Source organism: Sceloporus undulatus, chromosome 6 (assembly GCF_019175285.1).
Source record: "Sceloporus undulatus isolate JIND9_A2432 ecotype Alabama chromosome 6, SceUnd_v1.1, whole genome shotgun sequence".
Classification (NCBI taxonomy): domain Eukaryota; kingdom Metazoa; phylum Chordata; class Lepidosauria; order Squamata; family Phrynosomatidae; genus Sceloporus; species Sceloporus undulatus.
Genome location: NC_056527.1, coordinates 159962233 through 159987968, shown reverse-complemented (window position 1 = coordinate 159987968; position 25736 = coordinate 159962233). Strand labels below are relative to the sequence as shown.

Below are 25736 nucleotides of genomic sequence, written 5' to 3'. Positions count from 1 at the left end.
GTTCTTACTGGGAAGAAGAGGAGGAGGAAGAAAAAGCAGCAGCAATGAAGGAAGTGGGAGGAAGAGGAGGAGGAAGCGGGAGGAGGAAGAGGTGAGAGGAAGAGGAGGAGGAAGCAGTGGCCATGAAGGAGGCAGGAACAGCAGGAGGAGGAGGGAGGAGAAAGGTGGGAGGAAGAGGAGGAAGTGGTGGCAGAGGAGGAGGAGGTGGAAGAGGAATTTTAAATGCAATTTTAATTTTCTTATTCATGCAGCATAATTTGTAGCTAGAAATTTATAATGAAATATATTACATTAGACATACATGCCACAAAGGAATCAAAAACATAATTATTTTTCTCATTATGAAACCGAATCAACATGAAATAAGCCACCTGACTGTGCCTCCATCAGCCACTTTGGACGTTACACAAGTTATCAGCCCTGGATCTCATTCAGATGGTATGGCATGTAATCAAACATCCATGAGGGATCTTGCCAAAGCTTACATCAAAGAGAGAATTCATAAAGTTTATTGAGAGGCCATCTTCTGAGTGTTCTGTTGCCAGCTGATAAACCAACCTGATGTGAAGGGTGTTTTTCTACGCTTCTGCCTGCAGAAGGAAGATGAACCCAAGTGACCTTTGAGATCTGTTCAGCCTCAATAGCAATACAGAATGTGTGAAAAAGATGCTGCATTTGCTTCTTATGGATCCAGCAGTGAGTACTTAAGGTTGAAATCATCAAAGAAGAATTCAGACAAATAGCAAGCACATGTAGAGGTGAAGTCAGAAAAGCTAAAGTGCAGAATGAGCTCAGGCTTCCTAGCAAGGTTAATGGCCATAAAAAGAGCTTTTTTGGGTATGTCTGTAGCAAAAGGAAGAAGGAAATGGTAGGACCATTGTGTGGAAAAGTTGGCAAAATGCTAACAGAACAGAAAAAAAGGCAGAACTACACAATGCCTTCTTCACCTCAGTCTTCTCACAAAAGGAAAAGGGTGCTCAACCTGAGGAAGATGGAACAGAGGATGCAATAGAGGAAATGCAGGACAGACTAAGTAAAGAGGTAGTACAAAGATACCTGGTTAATCTAAATTAATTCAAGCCTTCAGAACCAGATGAACTGCATCTAAGTCCCATTCCCACTTACAAATAAATCGTTGTGTGATCCGAATCAATGGATCGTTTTGACATCAGATCATGGTTTACACTACACTTGCATCGATCACATTTTCTGTCATTTTCTGGCACCATAATAACCCACTTGTGGTTCCCATTCACAAATGAATCAAATATCAAAATGATTCAGTTCCGGCAGGCCAAAGGGGAAATTTGAATTGATTTCCCCTCGCTTGTGGTTCACACTTGTGTGGAATGATTTATTGGGGGGGGGGGGAAAGCGGAAAAAATCAGTCAAAAAGATGCAGATTAAATGGGTCTAGAGCATGACCCCCCTCTCGGAATCACTTCAGTGATTTGGATTAAGTGGGAACCAGGGACATTTGAACTGGTTCAATTTGTAAGCCCCTCTAACTGGCAAACGTTATCTCAAAGCCGTTGGCAATAATCTTGGAGAACTCCTGAAGAACAGGAGAAGTCCCAGCAGACTGGAGGAGGGCAAATGTTGTATTCAACATCTTTATCAATCTTTATCAATGACTTGGATGAAGGAATAGAGGGCATGCTTTTCAAATTTGCAGAAGACATCAAATTAGGGGAAGTTGCGAACACTCCAGAGCACAGGATCAAAATTCAAAATGACCTTAATAGATTAGAAAGCTGGCCCAAAACTAAGAAAATGAATTTCACCATGGAGAAAAAAATGGAGTGCATAGCTATAGGATGTGAGATACTTGGCTTAACAACAGTACATGTTAAAGGGATCTAGGAGTCCCAATATGAGTCAACAGTGTGATACGGCAGATAAAAAAGCCAATGCAAGTCTAGTGTCAAGATTGAGGGAAATAGGAATAACGCTCTATTCTGCTTTGTTCAGGCCTCACCTGAAAAAACTGTGTCCTGTTCTAGGCACCACAGTTCAAAAAAGATATTGTGAAGCTGAGGGCAAAGAGGGGAAGTGGAGGAGGAGAAAGAAATTGGTGAATTTTAAAAGCAACCCACTCCCCCAAAGAGAGGCAAAGAGGACTGTCCCTGTCAAATTGGGACAGTTGGAGGGCATGGGAAATGATTAAGCAGACAACCTCCAACTGCTGATTTCTCTCTGGATTACTGCCTCAGAGGTTGCTTTCCATTAACCTCCATGACAGCAAAAACTTGGAACAGTGGAGGGAATCATAAGTTTCACCCTTAACCTATTCTTTGAATTTCAGACATGTTCTGCTTTCTCAATTTACTTCTCTCAATTGTGTAAGAATAGCTAAGGAAACAATGGGGTATTAAATGTTGTTTAGTTTAGTCTTACAAGAACAGTAGTTTGGATTTATTTTAGTATGTTCCAGAAAATGATTGCCCAATGAGATAAAGTAAGCAAAGCAAAAGTCAACTCGAAGCAGGGTTTAATGACTAAAAAGCGCAGCTTGGAAATATGCACTGGTGGATTTGCAGTTGAGAAATATTGGACAGAGCAATGTATAAACTAAATAATTTTAGACACGCAGAGAAGATTACCACAAATGTCACACTGACATTCTAATTGGACAGAGGATGGGGGAAAGTTATAACTTGGAAGTTTCTCATGTTTGTAGGACCCAAGGTCTTAGTAATTGCAAAGGGTTACTTTGCTGAAAGGAATACAGAGATCTCAGAGATACTGTACCTCTAGAAGAGCTTGAGAGAAGAACAACAGCAACTGCAAATGGGATAAGCACCTTTCCTATGAAAAAGAAAAACAGTGAGCCCACCGTATCAGTAGACTGGAACTCCCACAGATCACTCTGCTACATATTAGTTTGGCAGTGCATGCATTTGGGCTCACTGATGCAAGCACATGTACATCACTGCCTATTGACTAATAAGGGCTTGAGCACCTATTTTTTCCCATCCTCAGGGCCTGCCAGAATGAAACCCCAGGGGATAGGAAGGGCCCATTGGATTTGGTCTTTTTTGAAGAAACCCAGTAGGATATAAGACAGAGGAGAGTTTTAAAAGTGAAATCCCTCTGCAGACCACTTCCATTTCAGCTGCTTCTGTTTTGGGCTCCTTCAGAAGTCCAAACCTATCCTCAGGAGATATTCTGCTGCATGATCAGTAAAAGCTTATTGCTCAAATTCATCATAAGATGAAATTCTATGCAGACTCAACTGACCGTTTTGACACATGCCTTAGTTGAATTCTGTTCGGATTACTGTCGTGTGTTGTATGTGGGACTGCCTTTGAAGAGTATTTTGAGACTTCAGTTGGTTCAAAGTGCTACAGCCAGATTGTTAACTGGGGCTGCTAAGGGAGCATATAATGTCTTTGTTACAGCAACTCCACTGGCTGCCAGTCTCTTTCTGGGCACAATTCAGAGTTATAGCCATAACCTATAACACTCAATAAAGCTTAGGTCCAGGCTATGTGGCAGACCATATTTGAGCTTGCCTGTGTTTTCAGACCATAGACTCATAGAGTTGGAAGAAACTGCAAGGGCCATACAGTCTAACCCCTTACATGCAGGAATATATACAGTCAAAAGAATCCTGACAGTTGGCTGTCCAGTCTCTGTTTAAAAACCTCCAAGGAAGAGGAGATCTTCTGGGGAAGATCTTCTCTTTGTTCCACCACTCTCACAGATAGCGTGAACATAGGAGAGGACCTCCTCGGTGGCTGTTCAAAGGTTTTGGAAATCCCTTCCTGTAGAGGCTAAACAGGCACAGTCCTTGCTAACCTTCCATAGTTTGGTGAAGTCTGTTTTCATTTTGTCAGGCTTTTGAGCACGGATTGCACATGTTTAGGCTATGTGGCAGACCATATATGAGCTTGCCTTGTTGCATTTAAGTCTATCGATAGTTATACTTATTTTATTTTAACTATTTATTTTAACTTTTACATACCCTCCAACATTTAAAAGATGAAACCCAGAACAAGCAACACCAGAGTGTGGTTCAGATGGCAAAAGGTCTTATTGAGGAAGCTAGGAGAGGCTGCAGCAGTTTTCTTTTGCCTGGGTCTACTGGGATGGGCAACATTCTACCTCCCCCCATGGGCATTACTGGGGGGAGGGGGTATGGGCAACACCAAATGACATCCTAAGGAGGGGTGACCCCACTGCTCCCCAAACATCTACCTTTTGGCAGAAATGGGCTGTGGAGTTTATCTGTGTCCCTTTAAAATGCTGAAGGGATGTTTTCAGTGTGGCAAGGTTCAGTGGTAAGAGACAGGAGAGGCCGCAGAGTTGTTAAACATTATTTAAAAATAGTTAAACAAAATAATTTTAATTTTTAAGAAATTCTTTAAAAATTCGCTTTAAAGACATCATATCTTACCAAAATTTCACTTTAATCACATGAAACAATGTACATGTAAATACATTTAGGCTGTGCATATGATATCGTAATTTAAGGGTATATAATTTTGCTAGTTGCTCATGTCACAACTATTGCCATTACATTCAGTGATATATGGGGATTAAGACTGATGAGCAACATTAGTGCAAAAAAAATCACTAAGGATTCTGTATGGTGTGGTATGGAAGGAGGTCAATGTGTGCAGACACCATGAAGATTTTCACACAGGGATGGGATAGGGACAGGATCTCTTCCTCGTCCTTATTCCGTCTGTGACCCAAGTGAAAGTGATTGCACAAATCACTTTCACATGAAAGCGGGCTAAAAGCACTATCAGGCATCAGCTGAAAGTACTTTTAGACATCATTTCCAGTTTTTTGTAGTAATGGAAGAAGCCGTAATTACAATGATGCAGAAAATACTTTCAACTGACTCCTGATAGTGCTTTTCAGCCCTCTTTCACTCGCACTTCCCAAGCAGCTGAATGACAGGTCCAGCATGCTTGCGAGTGAAAGCGATTCCCATGATCACTTTCACTGGTGCTTCCCTGCTGGGACAAGTGCGTGTCATGTATGAAAGTCCTTCCCACGATCGGGCAGGAAGGACAAGTTAGGGACAAGACAATGACGCCTCATCCCTCATGTGATAATCTCCCATGAGTTACTGCACCATGTGATGCCAACCTTAGTGATGCCACTGCCACATCCTCTCCTTCATTACCTGTTGAATGAATTGAGCACTTTTAACTGTACAGTGCACCCACGTACGCTGTCTTTGGTATTTTCTGCTCGTATTATGGTGTTGTCTGCATATCTTAGATTGTTGATATTCCTTCCTGTTACTGTATTTTCATTCCTCCTTCTTCTATGTCCAAGCCTGCTTTCCTTACAATATGTTCTGCATATAAGTTGAACAGGTAAGGTGATAAGATGCAGCCTTATCTGACCCTTTTCCCCATTGGAAACCATTCCTTTTCCCCCCATGTTCTGTTCTGATAGTGGCCTCTTGTCCAAAGTACAGATTTCTCATTAGGACTATCAGATGTGTTGGCACTCCCATGTCTTTAAGGGAGAATATGGTCCTTCAAATAACCTGGACCTGAGCCTTATAGAACTTTATAGGAGATCACCTACACTTTGAATTGTGCCTGGAAACAGACTGGTAGGTAATGGAGCTGTTCCAACAAGGCAGATGCATGCTTCCTGTAGCCAGTCCATGTTTAACCATCAGATATCCATACCTTTGAATATGTATCATAACTGTTTTCTCTTGTTACAAGTAATTGCAGTTAACTTAAGCCAGAGGAGTGGGAAGAGAGAGGAAATTCTTCTCCACATTGCTGCTTTGTTTTGATTTCTTTCACCTCAGGAGTCTGTGGAGTTGAGCTTGTGGCCTGTCCCACACCTTTTTCAGCATAAACAGCATGAAAACATGTGTATACTGCATCCTAGCCAAAAGACTTTTATAAACTAAACTTTAATTTGTTATTCTTTTGGCATCCACCAGTCTGTTTGTATGAGCATGTGGGTTGGCTGTGGAACTGAGCACTATAAAAACTTTTGATGGCAGAATGTTTCATCTGGCAATGTTCTGTCCTGGTAACCATGCGCACTCACCCTCTCCCATACATGTCACCTTATGGAGGGCAATCCGTGGAATTGCTTGGCATGAGCAACGAGGACTCATTAATAAGAGCTTACAAAGTTGACCTCTCAGTATGAGTGAGGTTTTGCAGAAAGAGTTGGTTTTCAGTATAACTAGGGTAACATACAGGTTGGTAAAGCAATAGAAACAAAATGAGGGGTAGGGGACTTTTTTTGTCCCTTTGCAGTATTTTGGGGATAAGAGAGTTATGCAGGGCTTGCAATAGTAAAATCAAATCCAGTCCCAGATATTTCTTCTTACAGTAGCATCCCACTTAACTGACTGTGTGGCCACCCGTCCACCTGACCTCAACCTGGCTATATTTGGGTGATGGTAATGTTTTCCTTGAGAAGCAAAGGCAGCACGAGAGTGCCCCCACAATTTTATCCTTTCTTCTAGGAAATGCCTAGAAGGACATTGCAGTGTTTCTCATCTTTAGGGAATAGCAGTTGCCAGGTAGACCCAGTTCTGAAACATCTCAATTGGTTCAGGGATGACTTTAACTGTGAATGCTCTACACGGCTTGGCATCCAGAATTTTGTTGGACCACTTTCTTCAGTAGACATTGCCTAGGTATAGGGATTTTAAATTGAAGGTCACTTCTGGACACCATCTTCTTCCGAGGTGCAGCAAGTGGCTGTTAGGGAGAGAGTCCTTTTAGTGATGGCACTCCCCAAACATTAGAATTTTTTTTATGTCAGGGAAGCTCACACAGCACCTACACTGATGTCTTTCAGGTGCCATTCAAAAACACCTTTTCATTTCCCCAGGTGTTTGTTTTGTGCTTCTAGGCTTTTTATAATTTCTGCTTTATTATTTAAGTAGTAAAGCCAGGTCTGTTGTGCTTACTGCTGGTATCTTGCTCTTGTCACCATTGTTATGCTGTTTCATTGTAATTACTTATGCTATATTGTGAATTTTTTATTGTTCGATTTTGTATTTATTTATTTTTTGCTAGTCTGGGGTCTCTCATACTTGAAATGATGGACATAAGTTGATCAATGACTAAATAGGCTAGAATTCACTTGAGGGTTCAGGTCTTCATAAGTGGACTTTCATCTGTAGGAAGTAGAATTGAGCAGCATCACAACATTCATTTTCAGCAAAGGTCTGCTTGGGAGCTGCAAGGGGAGCCAGTAAAGTGATGATGCACATTGGGAACGATGGTCAACATGAAGCACAATGAAGCACTGAAGCACAGTGGAATCAATGGGCTTCAGGATCAGTGCACCATGGGATCTGATGTATAACAGGGCCCAACACACATTGGGACCTGATATACATTGGAAGAGCTAATATGAGTTGTTAGAGCCCAATACACATCAGAGCACTCTCATTGATAACCTGTCATGCAATTTCTGAATTCACTAAGAGCTTCTGATGTGCAGCTAAATAAGTATAAAGTACAAGGTATGAATGTGATATAAAATCACCATCATTATAACTAACATCAGTTGCCATTATAACAACTGGCACCTTCATCACAAACTCAGAAGGCTGTTGTATTGAGACGAAGTATGGAACACATGTACAATGCTTTTGTGTTAATTATTTGACTTTACTTCTTTTTTGTGTGTGTTTTTCTTTTTCTTTTATGTAGGAACACGCTACAAAGATCTTGTCATCGGTGTTCCCAAGGAAATATACAGAAAGGAAAAAAGAGTTGCTCTTTCCCCGGTTGGTGTCCAAACTTTAGTGAAACAAGGTTTTAATGTACAAGTTGAACATGGAGCTGGTGAAGAAGCGAAGTTCTCTGATGATCAGTACAAAGAGGCTGGAGCCAAGATTGGGGACTTGAAAACTGTGTTTGGATCTGATGTTGTTTTAAAGGCAAGTTTCCAAATGAAAAGTGTATAGGCTTATCCTGTGTGAGTCAGAACAGGGCTTGACAGCTTCTTGGATTGCTCTTTGGCCTCAGATTCCCTCAAGAAAGTTTATTCAATGCAAAGTAAGTCTTAGAATAGAACAAATCTGAGAAATCACCAGAGTTTAGAAAAGTTACTTACTGTAAATGGAATGCAATCCTGGAAAATACTCAGCCGACATGGACACTAGCCATGGTAGCCGGGCAATTAGGATAGACTGCAGTCCCAAAATGGAATTTCTCAGTCTCTGGTAATGGGAATAATCTAGTCCAGAGATGGTGAACCTTTTACAGACCGATTGCCCAAACTGCAACCCAGACCTCACTTATTTATTGCAAAGTGCCACGTCCCTCTGGCTTTCTAGTAAGAAACTCTGGCAAACTCTGTGCTAGGGCTACAGCATTTGTGCCCACAGACAGGGCTCTGAGTGCCACCTCTGGCACACATGTCATAGGTTCGCCATCACTGATCTAGTCAATGTTAGGTACAATATACCACCACTTCACTTAGAAATGGTGCCCATAGAAAATAATCTCACTAATTTCAGTAAGGCTCATTCTTTTTAGTAAATATGTTTTAAGAGTACAGTTTTGAATGTCTATTGATTTTGAAGGGAGAAAATTAAGAATCTTTCCCTCATGTGTATGAACACAGGAATGTGACTTATGCTACTACAGTAGTTCAGTTTCCCCAGCTAGAAATGGTAGAAATGTGCTGGGATGTACCCGGGGTCTTTTACTACTTTAGTATGAAAGCAAAGAGAGAAAAAGAACTTATCACAAAGGAACTTTTAATCTGTTAGGAGTCTTTAAATGGAAGATGTCTGATTAAACTGTAGAGAGAAGAGCAGACTAACCACCTAGCCCCATAATTTAACTTCTTGATAAGAACTCTTACAAGCTCTATATTTATGTTCCTGATAAAGGACTTCTACAAACTCTATATTCATTTCCACAAGGATTTCTACAGGCTCAATAGTTTTTCATCATGAAGCCAAGCATCATTTTGTATGACCTTCATCTTATGAACATATGTACGTTTACCTTGATTAGTATATATATATATATAAAATTTATTCGGTCATTGACCAACAAGTACAAATAGCAATCAAATCACAATAGCCATAATTAAGCTTGCTTATAAAAACTTGATTAGTATTCCTTCAGACTCAGATAAGCCATAGGTTATGGACAAAACACCCTTCAGAGGTGTACGTGTTTTGCTCCTTGTACAGTACTGGTATTTATTTAATTGCCTATAAAGATACAACTTGGGATGTTTTACTGCCTTTTAGCTAATTACATATTTACTCACAAGAAGCATATTCTATTACATTTTATTGTAAGAAAAGGATCATATAATGCAATGATTCCCAAACTTTAGCCCTCCAGGTGTTTTGGACTTCAACTCTCAGAAGCCCTAGCTAACTTGGCCAACAGTCAGAAATTCTGGCACCTGAAGTCCAGAATATCTAGAAGACCTAACTTTGGGAACCACTGGTATAATGTATATTGGTTGACAGTTGGATACTATCACATTTTTCATATTGCTTTTTGTAAAATAATTATAAGTATGTTTCATTATATACACTTGTAGTTTACGTTGACCGTTATACTAGTGGCACGATTACAGAGTTGTATTGCATATAGCTTGTTGTAATATGATCATTATTTCTATAGAACTCTGCTGTCCCAGGATTGTTATTGTTAGTGTATTTATTGTAAGGTTGCCCTGTTGTTGTTTTTAAATTGTCTGATGAAAATCTTTGCAATTTGGGACTTATTTTGTGTACCATTTTCACAACTTTTGCACAAGAAACATCATTTTTCTGTGCAGGAAATCACATTATCTGAGCAGAAAACAACATTTCAACGCAGGAATACTATTTTCAATGGAAAAAAAAATGCTGCACAGAAAATGATGTCTTCTGTGTAAAACAACCCTGAATGAATCTTATACAAACCAAGTCCTGAATTGTGAATTGTTTTCAAAACTGCATGGTTTTCAAAGCTTTTTTTTTTTTCATCAAGAGCAGCAGGAAGAAGATTGCTGATATTACTTATTGCTTCCTTTGAGAAGCAACTTAGTGCAGAATTGCATCCCTAGTGTAAACAAACAGTGAAATATGGCATTTATTTTCTCTAAGGTCAGAGCACCAGTCTTCAATGAGGTGTTGGGTGTGCATGAGTCAGCCCTGCTAAAGGAGAAAGCCATACTTGTCAGTTTCATCTATCCAGCCCAGAATCAAGAACTTCTTGACAAGCTGGCGCAACGCAAAGCCACCGTTTTGGCAATGGACCAAGTTCCTCGAGTCACTATTGCTCAAGGATATGATGCCTTAAGTTCGATGGCAAACATTGCAGGGTTAGAATTCGCAGTATAATTTCTATGTTGTCTGTCTGTCTCTTTCTTTGTTTCTTTGTTCATTTAGAGCTTTTATGCTCCACTGTTCAGCCCAAAAGGCTCCCCACAGCTGCTTACATATTGTTAATTTGACAGCCCCTTGCCCTTAGATTAACAATTTAATAAAATAGGACACACAAGGAATAGGGGATGGCAGTGGGGGAGGAAATTATGTATTTATTTATTTCATTTGTATGCCACCTTGCTCTCAGAGTCAATTTCAAAACCTTCACAATAAAAATTTGAAACTTTTAAAATCATCCCATAATACAGTATAAAATAATGGAAAAGACATAGAAAAGTTCAAGAAGATAAATGAAACATCCCAATAAGACGCTTCCTGAATTAAGGGGCTGTGCAGACAGCCCCAAAAGAGCAGCCTCCAGCCACCCCTTTTACAGCCACATTGGGGCCGCGGCAACCGCATGCTGCATCCTCAATCTGACTGTTGCAGGGTGCAAAAAGGAGCTGCAAAGAGTGGCTCTTTTGCGCGGTAGCCACGGCGCTGCGGCTTTATGGTGCTCCTTTGGCACTGTGTTGTGCAGACGCAGAGCCATAGGAACGGCGTGATGCCGTGCACCGTGTGGAGTGGTGCGCGGCATCATGCCACCCTGGGGCGGAGTCAGGGTGTGCGTTATGTGGACCCATGCCCTGACTTGGCCCCCAAACTGGTCTGCATAGGGCCGAAGTCCAGCAAATGCTGGCAGTTCTCTCCTTCAGAAGCCATAGAAGTGGCAGTCGGAATGAAGTGAGGGCCTCTCACCAGCTGTGGAACCATGCCATGATGGAGCTGTGCCTGACTGTTGTTCTCTACCTCAGTGCTGTTGTTGCAGCACTGTTTTCTGCACATGCTGTTCTGTGTATGGCACTGCCCCTTCCACAGGAAGGACATCCTTGAGACTGTTTTAGTTTTTTAAAATGTCTTTACTCTGGAGCTGGAATGAGCAATTTCTTTTACATGAGACACTGGAGAGGGCGGCTTACCAGAAGCTAGTTCAACCAAGGACTACTCTCCTGCTGGAGAAGGAGAGTCAACCTAACCCATGGGAAATGTTTCTGGAAAGAGACAGTTGATCTTGCAAGACGTAGCTTGGGATATAATTAAAAAGAATGATACTTAATGACTATCAGATTTCATTGGTTCTGTCCAAAAGGCTGTTGTGAATCTATTTAATTATCATTGTTATTCTTTTTAGTATGTCCCAAGTACCTCCTCCATGTAACTTCATAGAATTCCAGGCTCTTAAGAACTAGAAAGAATCTCCTTGGGTGTGCTGGATATGGCAGGCAGCCTTCTATGATTCAATGAACAAGTGGCTTATAAGCAATCATACAAATTTTAAACGACTCCCTTATTAAAACAAACTTCATGTGATGCCCTGTCTCTAGCTAACTCGATAGCCAGGCTTCATGGATGAACAAGAAAGAGTTTATTGAAGCAGTACAGAACAGAAAGCCATTTTTGCAATAACTGGCTCAAACATTCATTTGCAATACTATAACCCTCTACTTGCCTATACCCCCTTAGCCTCTTGTGTTTTTTAATACTCATCCCCTTCTTTGATGCACACCTGAAAGTATACGTCCCTTAAGTCTTGTTTGGTGAAAACTTTCCCTTTCATTATGCACCAACATGTCTTTCATCAACAGCAAGGGGCATTTATTTCAGGTTCATACAGCATTTCACCCCCAGTAGTCCATGCATAATCTCAAAGATCCATCCTTCAGGCATGGAAACAAGAATGGGTGGCAAAGAATATGCTGATTTGGTTTTCAAGGAAAAAGAGTGGTGTCCTCCCTCGTCACCATGCCACAGCATCAAAGCAAACTTGAAAACCAAAACTAATAAAAACCAACATAAAACAATAAAATCCATGGCAGAGAGAACCTGCAAAGGGGACCTTGACACATCATGTGGTTCAACTTTATTTATCACAAGGCAGGACAAAAAGTAGGAAAAAAAGGATTAAAAAAACAGGATAATCAAAATAATGTGAGGACTGTTTATCAGCCCAGCTTTGTCACATCTATTCTGGGAGTCTCACTGTGATAACAAAAACTACTGAAAGACTAACGTTGACACTGTTGTATCACTGTAATAGTATACCAGCATTACTATTTGTCACCTTGAATGCCCTTTGAAATTTGCTGCATCATATGATTTGCTGCAATTACAGTTCATGGAAGATATAACACAAGCAAAATAGTTTTTGCAAAACCATAAGTGGGCCCCAATAATATCAAATAGTCTTCTTCGATGAATAAAGACATCAAAGACTTTTGTGGCAGCTTAAAGACGCCTGGACCGATTCTGTCTGAGCTTTTTTCTGCCAAAGCCTTTGCTAACCCACCCCAAGATACAGTCCTTAGGGTGCCACAAGACACTTCTAAAAAACAAGTTGTTTTTGCTGTAGCAGACTATCCTAGCTATCCCCCTGGAAGTGGTTTTCACAGTGTATGTGTTCTTAGGTTTGGCATGGGGTTAACATACCAATCTTTATTATTTTTCCACAATGCTTTTTCATGCAGACAAGGCTAAATTGCAAGATAAATGTAAACATTTTGCAAAAACAAAGCAAGGCCTGAATGGATACCATTGTGCTCATTTGATTCTGCTGTGTGTGAAATGGAAGGTATACAATAGATAATGGCACTTGGCTTTTCTGGGGCCTTATTCTAAAGAGTGGGGTGGCATATGCATGGTTAGCAAAGGTCCAAAATGCATTACAAAGGAAGTCATATTTTCATTTTTAAAAATAAGACGGTGTGAGGATATCCACATGGAATATGTTGGCAGCGAAGTACAGAGGTGTAGGATGATTCTAACAGGGTTAGTAAAATGATGGCTGTCAGGGTCTCCTATAAAGGATTCCCCTGCCATGGTCAAAGTTTGATATTATTAGCTGTGACCTTATTACTGTTGTTATTATTGGAAGGTGAGGCCTAGGAGCCTAGCTGTGAGAAAGGAAGGTAACAGACACAGGCAGGTATGGAGAGGCTCCTGGGAAAGGGATGTGAAGGGTTGGCCAGAGTAGTGTTGCTTGTATGGGATTATAATAGTGAAACCAAAGCATGCTTCTCAGTTCTGGCAAAAGATTGTATTTCCATACAGATCTATTACAATAAACTTTTTCTGGTTCCCCTGAGTTAAATAAAGATAGGACATTACAGTGGCTGAAGTAAAGAAATGGTAAAATAAGTGTGCTGGCCAAATGGCCGTAATAAAGTTATTATTATAGTAAAATAAGACTGAGCAAATATTGTTGTCAGACTTAAGCCTTGCCATAAAAGGTGTACAAAGGCTACCTGATTTACCATCTCCCACACATGCATTTTAAAAAAGTTTCAGCTGCTTTATTTGAATCCAGAGATGGCAAGCCTGACTTGGTGTCTTGACAAAACTGAATCTGATTGTGATGTTTAAATTCTAAAGCATTTCAAGATGTTGCCTGTGTACATAATTGGTATAGCATTTAAACTAGTTTGTTAAATTTTTAGAACAACAACAACAAAAAAACAAAACTCCTTTGAAATGAGTTCCAATTGTGAATTGGTTTAAAATGTGTTTATTCCTAAATAGAGTTAGCGACCCCAAGGATTTTGGCTCATGGCACAGGCAGTGTGATACAAAGGCTTCAATTTTCAGTATAACTCTCCCATTTAAATCAGTGGGATTTACGTCTGAGCAAATGGGGTTAGGTCTCATCGATGTATGAGCTGTTCAAAAATCACTGTGAATGTAAGATCCAAAGACTGGAAAGCTTACTTGGAACTGCAGCTCCTAGAGAGTGCTGCTTTCTTTTTGTAGCTACCGTGAGAGCTGTCCAGTGATACTGTTCTGAATGGTGCAAGATTTGAAGAGGTTCCATAAACTGTTGTGGGAATGCTCCTGTTGTTCTTGGTTTTACTATTTTTGGTTGCCTGTTGCTGTTGAGCTGTAAGACTTGCAGATTTTGATGGTGGTTGTATTTAGTATGCAGTTGGGCAGAAAATGTGCATTTGGAAACTGCAGGGAAACTACAACCATTTAACCACTTAAATGACAGTGTTCTCCAGGCAATATTGGTAAAGAGAGGAACAACCTAGATTTATGAAGGTAACAATTTTGGCAGCACAAATTTGATAGTGTAGAAGGAATAGCTGTTGCACTGGTGTAAATGTCACTGAGCTGGGATTTATATTTGCATATGAGCCATTGGATTGTCCTGTCAATGTTTCATATTTGAAACAAATGAAACACATTTCTGTATGAACTATTGGTATTCCCTGAATGATTCGGATCCATTCGTAATCCAAGTGTATCTTCAGTAATAGGTCATACATCTGAATGGAGAATGGAAGTGTGTAAAAATTTAACATCTGAAGTTACAAGACAGGTTTGCTTGTCCACCATCATGTTTTCAACTTGATATATAAATTGGTATGTGTCCTTGATATGTGATGTTGAAATGCTGACAAAAGGAGCTAGAAATTAATCTAAATATCTTGCCAAGGGGTTTCTGTGCTAAACCAGAGCCAGATATAATGGTTTATGCTTTAAAGAAGTTTTTGTAGTATTTTTAAATAAGTATTCTCAAGTGCCTGACATAATGTGAAAGAGCCCCAGAAGTGAACTTCCAGAGACTTCTGGTTTTGTTCTCTCCCTTCTCCTATGTTTTTTTCTTTGGCATTTTGGGCAGTCTGTTGTGCTCCCAGATAATCCAAGTAGGACCGTGGACCTACTATTTGGCAAAGGGGTCTTTTAAGATGGGAGGATACCTTTCCCAGCTAAAATCTCCATCTTTACTCTCCATCTTTTATCACACCCCAAATATCCTTGCCTTTTCTCCCTAACAATGTTCTTCAATTAGGCCCTTGAAAGAGTGTTACAAATATGATTGTTGTGACATTTGTGTGTATGGAGTTGCTGTATACCAGTTGTTTGTTTTTTAGTTGCTTATTAATTCCTTTGGTTGCTTTCTATATGTTTGTTAGACCCGTTGCAACTTATTCACAATGTTTATTGATAAGCCAAGATGGTTTTACATTCTTCCTTCTGTACCCTTCCCTCTCCCCGCCATCCTCCAGGTACAAGGCTGTAGTCCTGGCAGCCAACCATTTTGGAAGATTTTTTACTGGGCAAATTACTGCAGCGGGAAAAGTTCCTCCAGCAAAGGTATGTATTGTCCCAGAACTTTTGAGTTGTAAAAGTATGTAGTGAGATTGTGGGTCAAGCCAAAGTTAGTAGTGGAGCATGAAGCAAGGCATAATCCCATGTCTTCCAACTGTGCCTGCACATGCAACCTACCTCCCTGCCACTGGTGTGTTTTCCTCACCCATGGATAAAGAAGCCCATAGAGATGAAGCCCATGGAGCTTTGAAAGCTTATAACAAGTATATTGTGCATTTCAGTTGGCCAATAAAGATATCACTGAAGTATTTTTGTTTGCATTTGTTAAAAGGCCAACACAGCTACTCCTGAATGTCCACTGCTATTTAGTGACTAGAGGAGGGCAGAGAGTGGTCAGCCAGTATCTGGCTGTGTTTCTGCAGGCAAATGCAGGCAAAGATGATGTCCTCCATTAACATTTCCATGAGACCTGTACAGAAACACATATGGACACTGCCTATTTGGTCCTACCTTCCATCAGCCAGTAAATGATTGAAGGAGTGCACTAGCAACAAGGAGGTTGGTTATGCAAGAAGTGGGTAATTGCATGGAGGAGGTGCTGGATACCTTCTTCTACAATGACTATGGAAAGACATTTGCAAAAGTAATGAATGCCTCTATATGAATGCCTGTATAGGATTCTGGCCAATATACTGAATCATAGAATCATGGAATCCTAGAATTGGAAGAGACATGTGAAAATGCAGTCACTAAAATAAAATGAACAAACAAACAGTAAATAAATACTGGCTGTGTGAACTACATTTTAATCTTTGAAGTTGAAGACTTTCATGGCCAGCTTTCATAGTTTTTTGTGGGTTTTTCGGGCTATGTGGCCATGTTCTAGAAGAGTTTATTCCTGATGTTTCGCCAGCATCTGTGGCTGCCATCTTCAGAGAATGCTGACCTGGAAGAGAGTGGGTATCACACAGTGTGTGTGTGTGTGTGTGTGTGTGTGTATATATATATCTACCCACTCTCTTCCAGGTCAGCTTTCTCTGAAGATGCCAGCCACAGATGTTGGCGAAACATCAGGAATAAACTCTTCTAGAACATGACCATATAGCTCGAAAAACCCACAAAAAACTATTTTAATCTTTGTTGTTATGCCTTTGAAATAATTTTACACTGTATTAAATTATGAGTGTTTTCAGATCATGGCTAATTTAACTGTTTTTCAACTTGCATGTCATCAGATATCTTATCATCTTTTTATAAGCTGCTTTCAGTCCCCTGCTGGGAGGCAGGATATTTAAATATTTCTTTTTGAAAAGGTCACGGTGACATGACAGCTATGTTTAAATATTTGAAGGGATGCCATATTGAGAAAGGAGCAAGCTTGTTCTCTGCTGCTCCAGAGAATAGGATACAGAGCAATGGATTGAAATTACAAGAAAAGAGATTTCACCTAAATGGTAGGAAGAACTTTCTGGTGGTAAGAGCTATTTGACAGTGGAAAATGCTACCTTGGAGATTAGTGGAGTCTCTTTCTTTGGAGATTTTGAAACAGAGGCTATTGGGGGTGCTTTGATTGTGTATTCCTGCATGGCAGGGGTTAAGACTTAATGGCCCCTGTGGTCTCTTCCAACTCTGTGGGTGATTCTGTGTTCCAAGGTATGATTTCATGTCACATTGCATGATTTCTTGTCACATACCTATGTCCTTTATGTATTTGCCATTTAAATTTGTATTACTGAGCATGGGACTGTTACTTTTTGTACTACATTATCCCCTAGTCAGCACTTGTGGAAAAATTCCACACCTTCCAAATATCCCAATTTAACAAGGACAGTCTCAGTTTATCCTTTGTTCTCTCACTGGTCCAGCAGCCTTTTAAATATTTTTTTAAATATCCCACTTTCCTCCTCCCATCTCCTACTTTGTCCTCAGGTTACATGTCCTCCATTGGTGCAAACTGAGGTCAAAGTGCAAAAATAATTTGCACTCAATTAATTAATTTGCATCAAGGAAAGGAGAGAAGGGGTCGGAGACTTGTCCTTCCCAGCAGGCTCAGGGAAAAGCAGAGTGCTGCAGCTTCTTCTAGTTTGTGTGTTCTTTCTCATTAATCATTTTTGCCATCTTGACCGCACTGATATTTCTTGGACACACATGTCCTCATTTTTATGTGTTGGAGAATATGGGATTCTTGGAGTTGTAGGACAAAAAAGTAACTTTCCCAATCTCTGGTCGTTAACCACTTTGAAAGACATTGGACTAATAAGCAGAGTTGAATGTTAATACATAAACCGATGTGTCCATTGGTCCCAAAGAGCATCCTTATTGTTTTCCATTCTAGATGCTAATCATCGGTGGAGGTGTAGCTGGCTTAGCTGCAGCTGGAGCAGCTAAATCAATGGGAGCGATTGTCAGGGGATTTGACACCAGGTACAGTTACCCAGATACTCAAATTATAAAATGCTTTGGATTTTTTGAAGAAAAGTGGAGTACAGGTATTAAAGTATACTAATTCTGTTTACATTGTAGAACGAGCCCTTACCACCTTGCAATTCAAAGTGTGCCAGTGTTCCTAAATCTATTCAAAGCTAAAACAATAACTGACCTTCTTTAATTGACATATGGCACTTCCATTGAATATACTACTGTTGGTTATTAATCATACCCTGCAAGAAAAGATCGAGTTAATGAAAGTTTATTTATTATAATAATAATAATTATTATTATTAACCTTTATTTATAAAGCGCTGTAAATTTATGAAATTCTCTTAACTTTGCTTGCAGGCCACCAGCTTTGGAGCAGTTTAAATCGCTTGGTGCAGAACCTTTAGAAGTCAGCATTGCTGAAACTGGAGAAGGTGTTGGAGGTTATGCAAAAGAAATGTCTAAGGAATTCATTGAGGCAGAAATGGCGCTATTTGCCAAACAGTGTAAAGAGGTGGATATCATTATTAGCACTGCTCTTATTCCAGGTATTGTACTAGTTTGTAACAATTCCAGATGACTTTAGCAGTGGGTGCTTCTGTCATGTACAGGAATGCTTAAGTTCAGAAATCCAGGCTTTCAATAATAGAAACTGAAAAGCTTTATTCAGAAAACTTGAGAGTCAACCATTACTACAGTATAGTTAAAGCATATCAATTCAGATTTTTAGTGGGCTGGTGTCCCATTCACTCATGAACCCAGTCAGATTGCTTTTCTTCTCTTTCCCATGGTTGCCCCATACCCTCTTTTCTCAAGGACTATCCAGGCATATGCCTTGATCAAGGGAAGCAATAGTGCCACTCTATTCTGCTTTGGTCAGCCTCACTTGGAATACTGTGTCCAGTTCTGGGCACCACAATTCAAAAAGGACATTGTGAAACTGGACCGTGTCCAAAGGAGGGCAACTAAAATGGTGAAGGGTCTGGAAACCATGCCCTATGAGGAATGACTTAGGGAGCTGGGGATGTTTAGCCTGGAGAAGAGACAGTTAAGATGTGATATGATAGCCTTGTTTAAGTATTTGAAGGGCTGTCATATTGAGGCTGGAGAAAGCTTATTTTCTGCTGCTTCAGAGAATAGGACCCAGAGCAATGGATTCAACCTACAAGAAAAGAGATCTCACCTCAACATTAGGAAGAACTTACTGACAGTAAGAGCTGCTCGATATTAGTGTGCGGTGGAGTCTCCTTCTGCGGAGGTTTTTAAACAGAGGCTAGATGGCCATCTGTCAGAGGTGCTTTGACTGTGGGTTCCCGCATGACAGGGGGCTTGACTAAATAGCCCTTGTGGTCTCTTCCAACTCTATCATTCTGTGCTTCTACATGCTGTAATAACTTGGCTGGGTTTGAAAACTGTACACTTTGGGTTAAGGCGTGGGGTACTGATTGATGTTTTACCTGAGACTTGCTGCTTGGCCTTTTAAAAAGTAGTTGCATGAAACTGAGGAGATTGTCACAGATTTAGTTTATTTTCTTATAATTTCCAACAGGTAAAAAGGCTCCTATCCTTATCACCAAAAATATGGTGGAGTCCATGAAAGATGGCTCTGTGATTGTTGATCTTGCTGCTGAAGCTGGTGGTAATGTGGAAACTACCAATCCTGGAGAGCTCCACATTTATAAGGTTTGTACATAGCCCACTTTAGCCATTTAAACAGTTGTCTGCCTTTATTCGTATCCTATCCTGATTTCAAGGTGTGGAAAACATAATGCATAATCAGATGGTTTCCCATTTAGATACAATTAAGCCCTGACCACAGCTTAACTATATTCACTGTTTTCCCTACCCTCAACTTACTGGTTTATCAGTTTCCAAGGACAAACCATAACAATTTATCATAAAGGAATGGCTTGAATGGTGCTGTAAAGACTAATACTTTTGAGCATTGCAGCCAATTTCTTCAGATATATTGAGTGTTGACCGAAATAAATAAATGACACATGCATCTTAAGAGAGCAGAAGCTGCCCCAAAGCTACGCTCCAGTCCTTAGGACTGGATCATGGCTTTGACACAGCTTCCGGCCTCTTAGGTCGCATGCATCATTTAAACAGCATGCTTCCAAAGTGACCTGAAGCAGCTTTATTTTGGCCTGTCTGTTCAGGCCCATTTATATCTCATTTCCCAGCCTCAAAGGATACTTGGGTGCTATCCTGCAGTGTAACAGGAAATACTTGTTGGTCTTCCAGGGAACTGATGGTTTTAACCTCAGAGTAACAAAACATTGATTGGATTTGAGACAACCCCTCGATTGATGCATAGGAAAGGTGAATAGAGGCACAGCCTGGCGTGAGAAGGAAATATGGACTTTAACCACTTTGCGGTGGGACTTGCTCAGTCTCTTCTGTGAGAAACTATGCAGAAAGTCTGAGGGATGATGGAATGATCAGCAAATCCATTTAATCTTTATTTAGTACTATCTAGATCCTACACATGTCTCTGGGTCAGAGTGCCTTTCCCATGGGAAACTTCCTAGTGTTCCAAAGGTTATCACGACCCCTTAAAAACATGCCTGGCTCTAGATATCAAAATATGAAAATATGAAACCCCATATTCCAGCGAGAGGGAGTGTAGAGTTTACTAACACCCTTCCTTCATTCTCTGCTGTTTCTTGGAGTGAAGATTTGAACATAATCTTACAAAGGACAGGGAATTGTTCTCATAAGATGTGGTCCCATTTAAAAAAAATAATACTCATTTCCTAAGAAAGTATCATCCTGGTTAGTTTCCTGCACCTAGGTGTACTTCTTCCCATTACTTTGTAAGCAAAAAATGTCTCATGCTTAACAAGTATGGAAGTAAGTAAGCACAGAAATGTCAAACAAATGCTGCCAGAGCTTGAATGAACTATAAGAATGATAAGCACAGCCAAAGCATAGGCTTGGTTACATTCCTTTCAGGCCTGGGTGCGCCCATGTTGTGTTGTTTACTACAGGGTGGTAGAGTCTCATTTGTTGCTCCTAATAAGTTAAGAGGCCACCAACATGCCCACATTTATAAATTTATCACAGTTCTAGTTTTGAAAGTCTGATGGTTCCAAGTTTTTATAAGTTGGGTTGCACCCATTTTAATATAGCAGTATACACAACAGCCCTTAAACATAAATCTTGACTAGACTCATACTGGGTCTAACATAAATATAGGAAATTTGCACTGAAATTTATTTAAGTTGGTAACAGCACATCTGTTTGTAGCTATTGCACAATAATATCATAGGGGCATCAATGAACAAGACACTTAGTCAGAGTATATTCTCAGCTAGAGCTTAGAAAACAGCACCTAGTTGTGCCAGCTAGGAGATTCCAGAAGGTACATTCCAAAAAGGTGATTTCCCCCCCTAAGCTTTGCACCCAGCAGCTAACTTTATTTGCTGCCGAGATTACTCATTAGTAAGGAATAATGAATGTATTATATATATATTTATTATTGATGGTTTATCTATCTCTTCTGACTTTATAACATGTCTAGCATTTCTTAGGTCTTTTGTCTACACAGCAAAGCCAGAGTTTTTTTTCCACTGGGATTTTATACATCTTGATTTTCTAACAAATCCCACTTTAAAAACACCTTTAAAAAACATTGGCCTGTTACAGACAGCCAAAATAAAGCTGCTTCGAGTCACAGTGGAGGTATGGTGTTTCAATGATGCATGTGTCCGAAGAGTCCAGAAGCCACACCAAAGCCACGCTCCAGTCCTTAGGGCTGGAGCGTGGCTTTGGTGCAACTTCTGGACTCTTAGGACACATACATCATTGAAACACCATACCTCCACTGTGACTCGAAGCAGTTTTATTTTGGTTGTCTGTAACAGGCCTTACTATTAATAAAATCTGATAATTATGAGGAAGAAAGCAATCCCATACATAGTTACCTAGGAGGAAGGACCAAACCAGAGGCTTTAAACAGAGGCTGGATGGCCACTTGTTGGGTATGCTTTGATTGAGAGTTCCTGCATGGCAGGGGGTTGGACTGGATGGCCCTCATGGTCTCTTCCAACTCTATGATTCTATGATTCTAACAGGTTGTAGGTTAGGCAAGTACACAGTGTGGTAATAGTTCTTCTGCCTTGGAGACTCAGTTTAGGCCCATGGAAAGGAGTCAGAAGACTCAGGTTGGCTAGGCTAGTGCTCTGGGAGTTCTGACACCCCAACCTTTTAGTTACATCTCCTTTCGCCAAATGAGTTGGTACAAAAATATTGCAAGCTGTATTATCTAAAACTGGCCATTGTTTTTTCAGGATCAATCAGAGTGCAGTTAAACTGAGAAACACATCATCATGTAACCATGATAGAATAAAATGTCCAAAAGGTGTTTTCAGACTTTTAATATGTACTTTGCTTCTTAACTCATGAAATCAGCACCATATGGCGGTTACAGCTGGTTCCTTGAATTTTGCCAGGCTCATTCTCTCATTGGATGTCAAAAATAAAGCCTTCCTTTAAAATTCAATAAATATTTTTAAAAATGAAATGGAATAGAAAACAAAGCCCCCCACCCTTCCACAAGGATCAGAACAAGCTGTTCATGTCAAAAGTAACCCCTCAACATGTAAAATGAAGTGTCAATAAGGCATGTCCATAGTCATATGCATTTACTGTTGTTTTTAAAACATGCACCAGGCCAGCACACAAATTATGGGGCAAAGCTGCAAAAAGGATTTTTAAATGTTTGCATATTTCATTTTCCACCTCCAGGGTGTGGTGCATATTGGTTACACAGACTTGCCAAGTCAAATGGCTACCCAGGCCAGTAGTCTTTACTCAAACAACATCTTGAAGCTATTAAAAGCAATTTCTCCTGACAAAGAATACTTTTACTTTGAGCCAAAGGATGATTTTGATTACGGGACTATTGATCATGTAATCAGAGGAACTGTGGTGATGAAGGTAAGCCCTCCCACTCTTGTAAAATGCTAAATTGTTTAACAAGGCATGCAAAATAATGCAACAGAGCACAGGGTAAAGGCATTTTAAGAGCAGTACTAGCTGATTCTTCACTTGAGGTATGATTCCAGTTGACTTGATACAGATTTACAGCTGGCATCAAACATACATTATTATAATTCCATTAGGTATCAGTTTTTTTTCCTTTGTCTGTCTGTCTGTCTTGGTTGAGCATATGTATGAAGTTATTAGTGTGCCCATCCTTCACTTGCATTAGGATTGCCATGGGACCATTCACACTACAAAATTATAGTGGCAATATTCCACTTTAACTGCCATGGTTTCATCCCATGAAATCCTGAGTTTTGCAGTGCATTTAGGATCGTGAAGTTGAATGCATTCATAGCCAGCAACCATAGTTTTTTGTGGGGTTTTTTTGGACTATGTGGCTGTGTTCTGGAAGAGTTTATTCTTGACGTTTCCTCAGCATCTGTGGTGAAATGTCAGGAATAAACTCTTCCAGAACACAGCCACATAGCTCCAAAAACCCATTAAAATCTATGCATTTAGAATTCTCAGCCAAAGCAATCTAATGCCTCACCAGATGCAAACCCCAGAATTCCATAGTCTGGCACCATGTCAGTTAAAGTGGAATCATAGCACTATATTTGCATAGTGTGAATGGAGCCAGATCAGGAGCATCCCAGACCCTGAGATTTCAAGGCCAAAACCTGAGACTTTTGGGTCATCTCCTGGTGCTGTCATAGTGATCTCTAATGATATTATTAAGCATGATACATCAATCACAGTTTCTTAGTGTATGTCTTTTAAATTACCACCAAGTCTAACACAAATGAAAATGGAGCCTAAATACCTGAAGGCATTCAATCCCATCTGATCTTGGAAGCTAAGGATGGTCAGTCTTGGTTAGTAGTTGGATGGAGACTGCCCACAAACATACAGTATGGTGCTGTTGGCTATATTTCAGAGGAAGGAACAGCCAACACCACCTCTAAGTATTGCCTAAGAAAAACCCTATGAAATACACTTAAGTTCAATTTATAATTATATACTGAATAAACTCTAATTTTACTATATCAAACATAATTTATGTTAAACTAGATTATATATATAATGAATTGTATGCTCCTACTGTAACAAAATGACACGCAATCTGTAAAGGAAGGATGTAATATAGTATTCTTCAGTTTTTCCAACTTTCCCCTTTTTCTTCTGAATAAAACTGGAGAAGAAAATAGTTTTGTTCACATGGCTTCCATATTTCCAGAAATGATAAATCTCCACGGAGAATATTTCTGTGATACAGTCATAGATGGGGAGGAGAATTGGTCTTGTCTACCTTGATATGAATGAGGTTGCTTTGCAATGATGCGAACAAGTTTCTATACCTTGTCTTGAACATTTATCCTGATGAGAGAATCTTCTTCTGTAACAGGAAGGAAAAAAACTATTTCCAGCACCTTTACCTAAAATGTTGCCACCTGCTGCTCCAGTTAAACACAAAACAGTCCAGGAATTAGAAGCAGAGAAGCAGGCTTCAATCTCACCATTTAGAAAGACAATGACTTCTGCTGGAGTTTATACAACAGGTATTTCAGAATGATATTGTATTTATTTTAAAAGGTTTAAGCTGCTTTCCCAAATCTCAAAAAAAGTGTGCATTTGAGTGGATCAGCAAAGACACAACAACTGCAGAAAACATATAGCTTCATGCAATTTATTAATAAATAAAAGTTAGTTGGAGATTACACACCACGCATCAAAAATCTGGCAGGCTATCTCCCATTGCAAGTTATACAGTATTTAAGAAACCTGTTTTTGGCATCTAAATTAAAGGTGGACAATTTTAATCATGCCCCATTTTGACTTCCTTTTGCTTTAAATCTCTGGCCAGCCACTTGCTTTCTTAGAAGACTATTCTGATAATTGTGCGTTCACAAGAGGGCCAATATGAACTTTCTCAGGTAGTCCATCAAATCTTTTGGTCTGAGCAGGACTTTTTTTTACTTCAAACCTAATGTTTGCTTCTGGATTGGAAATTGGAGAGGTTTGACATTACCTCTTAGTTAGACTGTCCTGAAATAATGGCCTCACTGACTTCTGCATTAAAGATTATTGGCCATCTTACGCTGTTAAAAACCAAAAAGGCTTTTATGAACTACATCAGAGTCTATTCACCATTGCCAGTCCCACTTGGCCACAGCATGGGCATTCAGCAGCAAGGCAGTGCAAATGGCTAGGCAGGTACAGTTATGAATTGCCATTCACAGGCTTGTTGGAAGAGGTGAGTGACAGATTTACTATGTACTCTTTCACAATTCATGAACACAGTGTGAATACCTTTAAAATAAATGGGAAATTTATTGGGTGATCATCTCCAACCAAAATGTTTAGGCTTCTAGGAAAAGACCAATGCAGAGTAAGGGAAAAATGGTACCTCTCTGCTGCCTCTCACCATCCCTGTCTCCATCAATTGGCCATTGTAGGCTTACATGGACCATTGTAGGATATCACTTGAGACTTGCACAGTAGTAAACAATGTCCAGAATTTTACACCAGTATTTACTTTACTGTGCTTTTAGACTGTAAGCCGCTTTGAGTCTCAATTTTTTTTTGGGGGGGGGGGGCAGTGGGATAATAATAACAATACATAAGAGTTGAAGCAAATGGCCCCAAAGGAGTGGCTTGATGCCACCCCTTTGAGTACCATATCAGGGCTGCAGCAAGTGCATGCTGCAGTCCTGATCTAGTGATTTGCTGGCTCCAAAAGAAGTGCCAGAAAGCCACTCCTTTTGGAGCCAGCAAAAAGCCACCTTTGATGCAGTGGCAGCTTTTCCCTGTTTCTTTACAGCTACCTTAGCATTTTCTTCTTTGACTTGCCTGGGACAAAAAAAAACAGCTCTTTAAAATGTCT

General features: G+C 40.0%; 1 protein-coding gene across 1 annotated transcript in view; it reads left to right on the top strand.

The window, feature by feature from the left end:
* Nucleotides 1–25736, top strand: part of LOC121935531 (NAD(P) transhydrogenase, mitochondrial-like) — a 53777-nt gene that overhangs the window by 3364 nt on the left and 24677 nt on the right. Inside the window, exons 3-10 of the mRNA XM_042477154.1 lie at nt 7665–7894; nt 10076–10293; nt 15400–15487; nt 17778–17866; nt 18221–18408; nt 19410–19543; nt 22613–22804; nt 24258–24411. Of these exons, the coding sequence (XP_042333088.1) occupies nt 7665–7894; nt 10076–10293; nt 15400–15487; nt 17778–17866; nt 18221–18408; nt 19410–19543; nt 22613–22804; nt 24258–24411 (1293 nt within the window). The remainder of the gene's footprint in view (nt 1–7664; nt 7895–10075; nt 10294–15399; nt 15488–17777; nt 17867–18220; nt 18409–19409; nt 19544–22612; nt 22805–24257; nt 24412–25736) is intronic.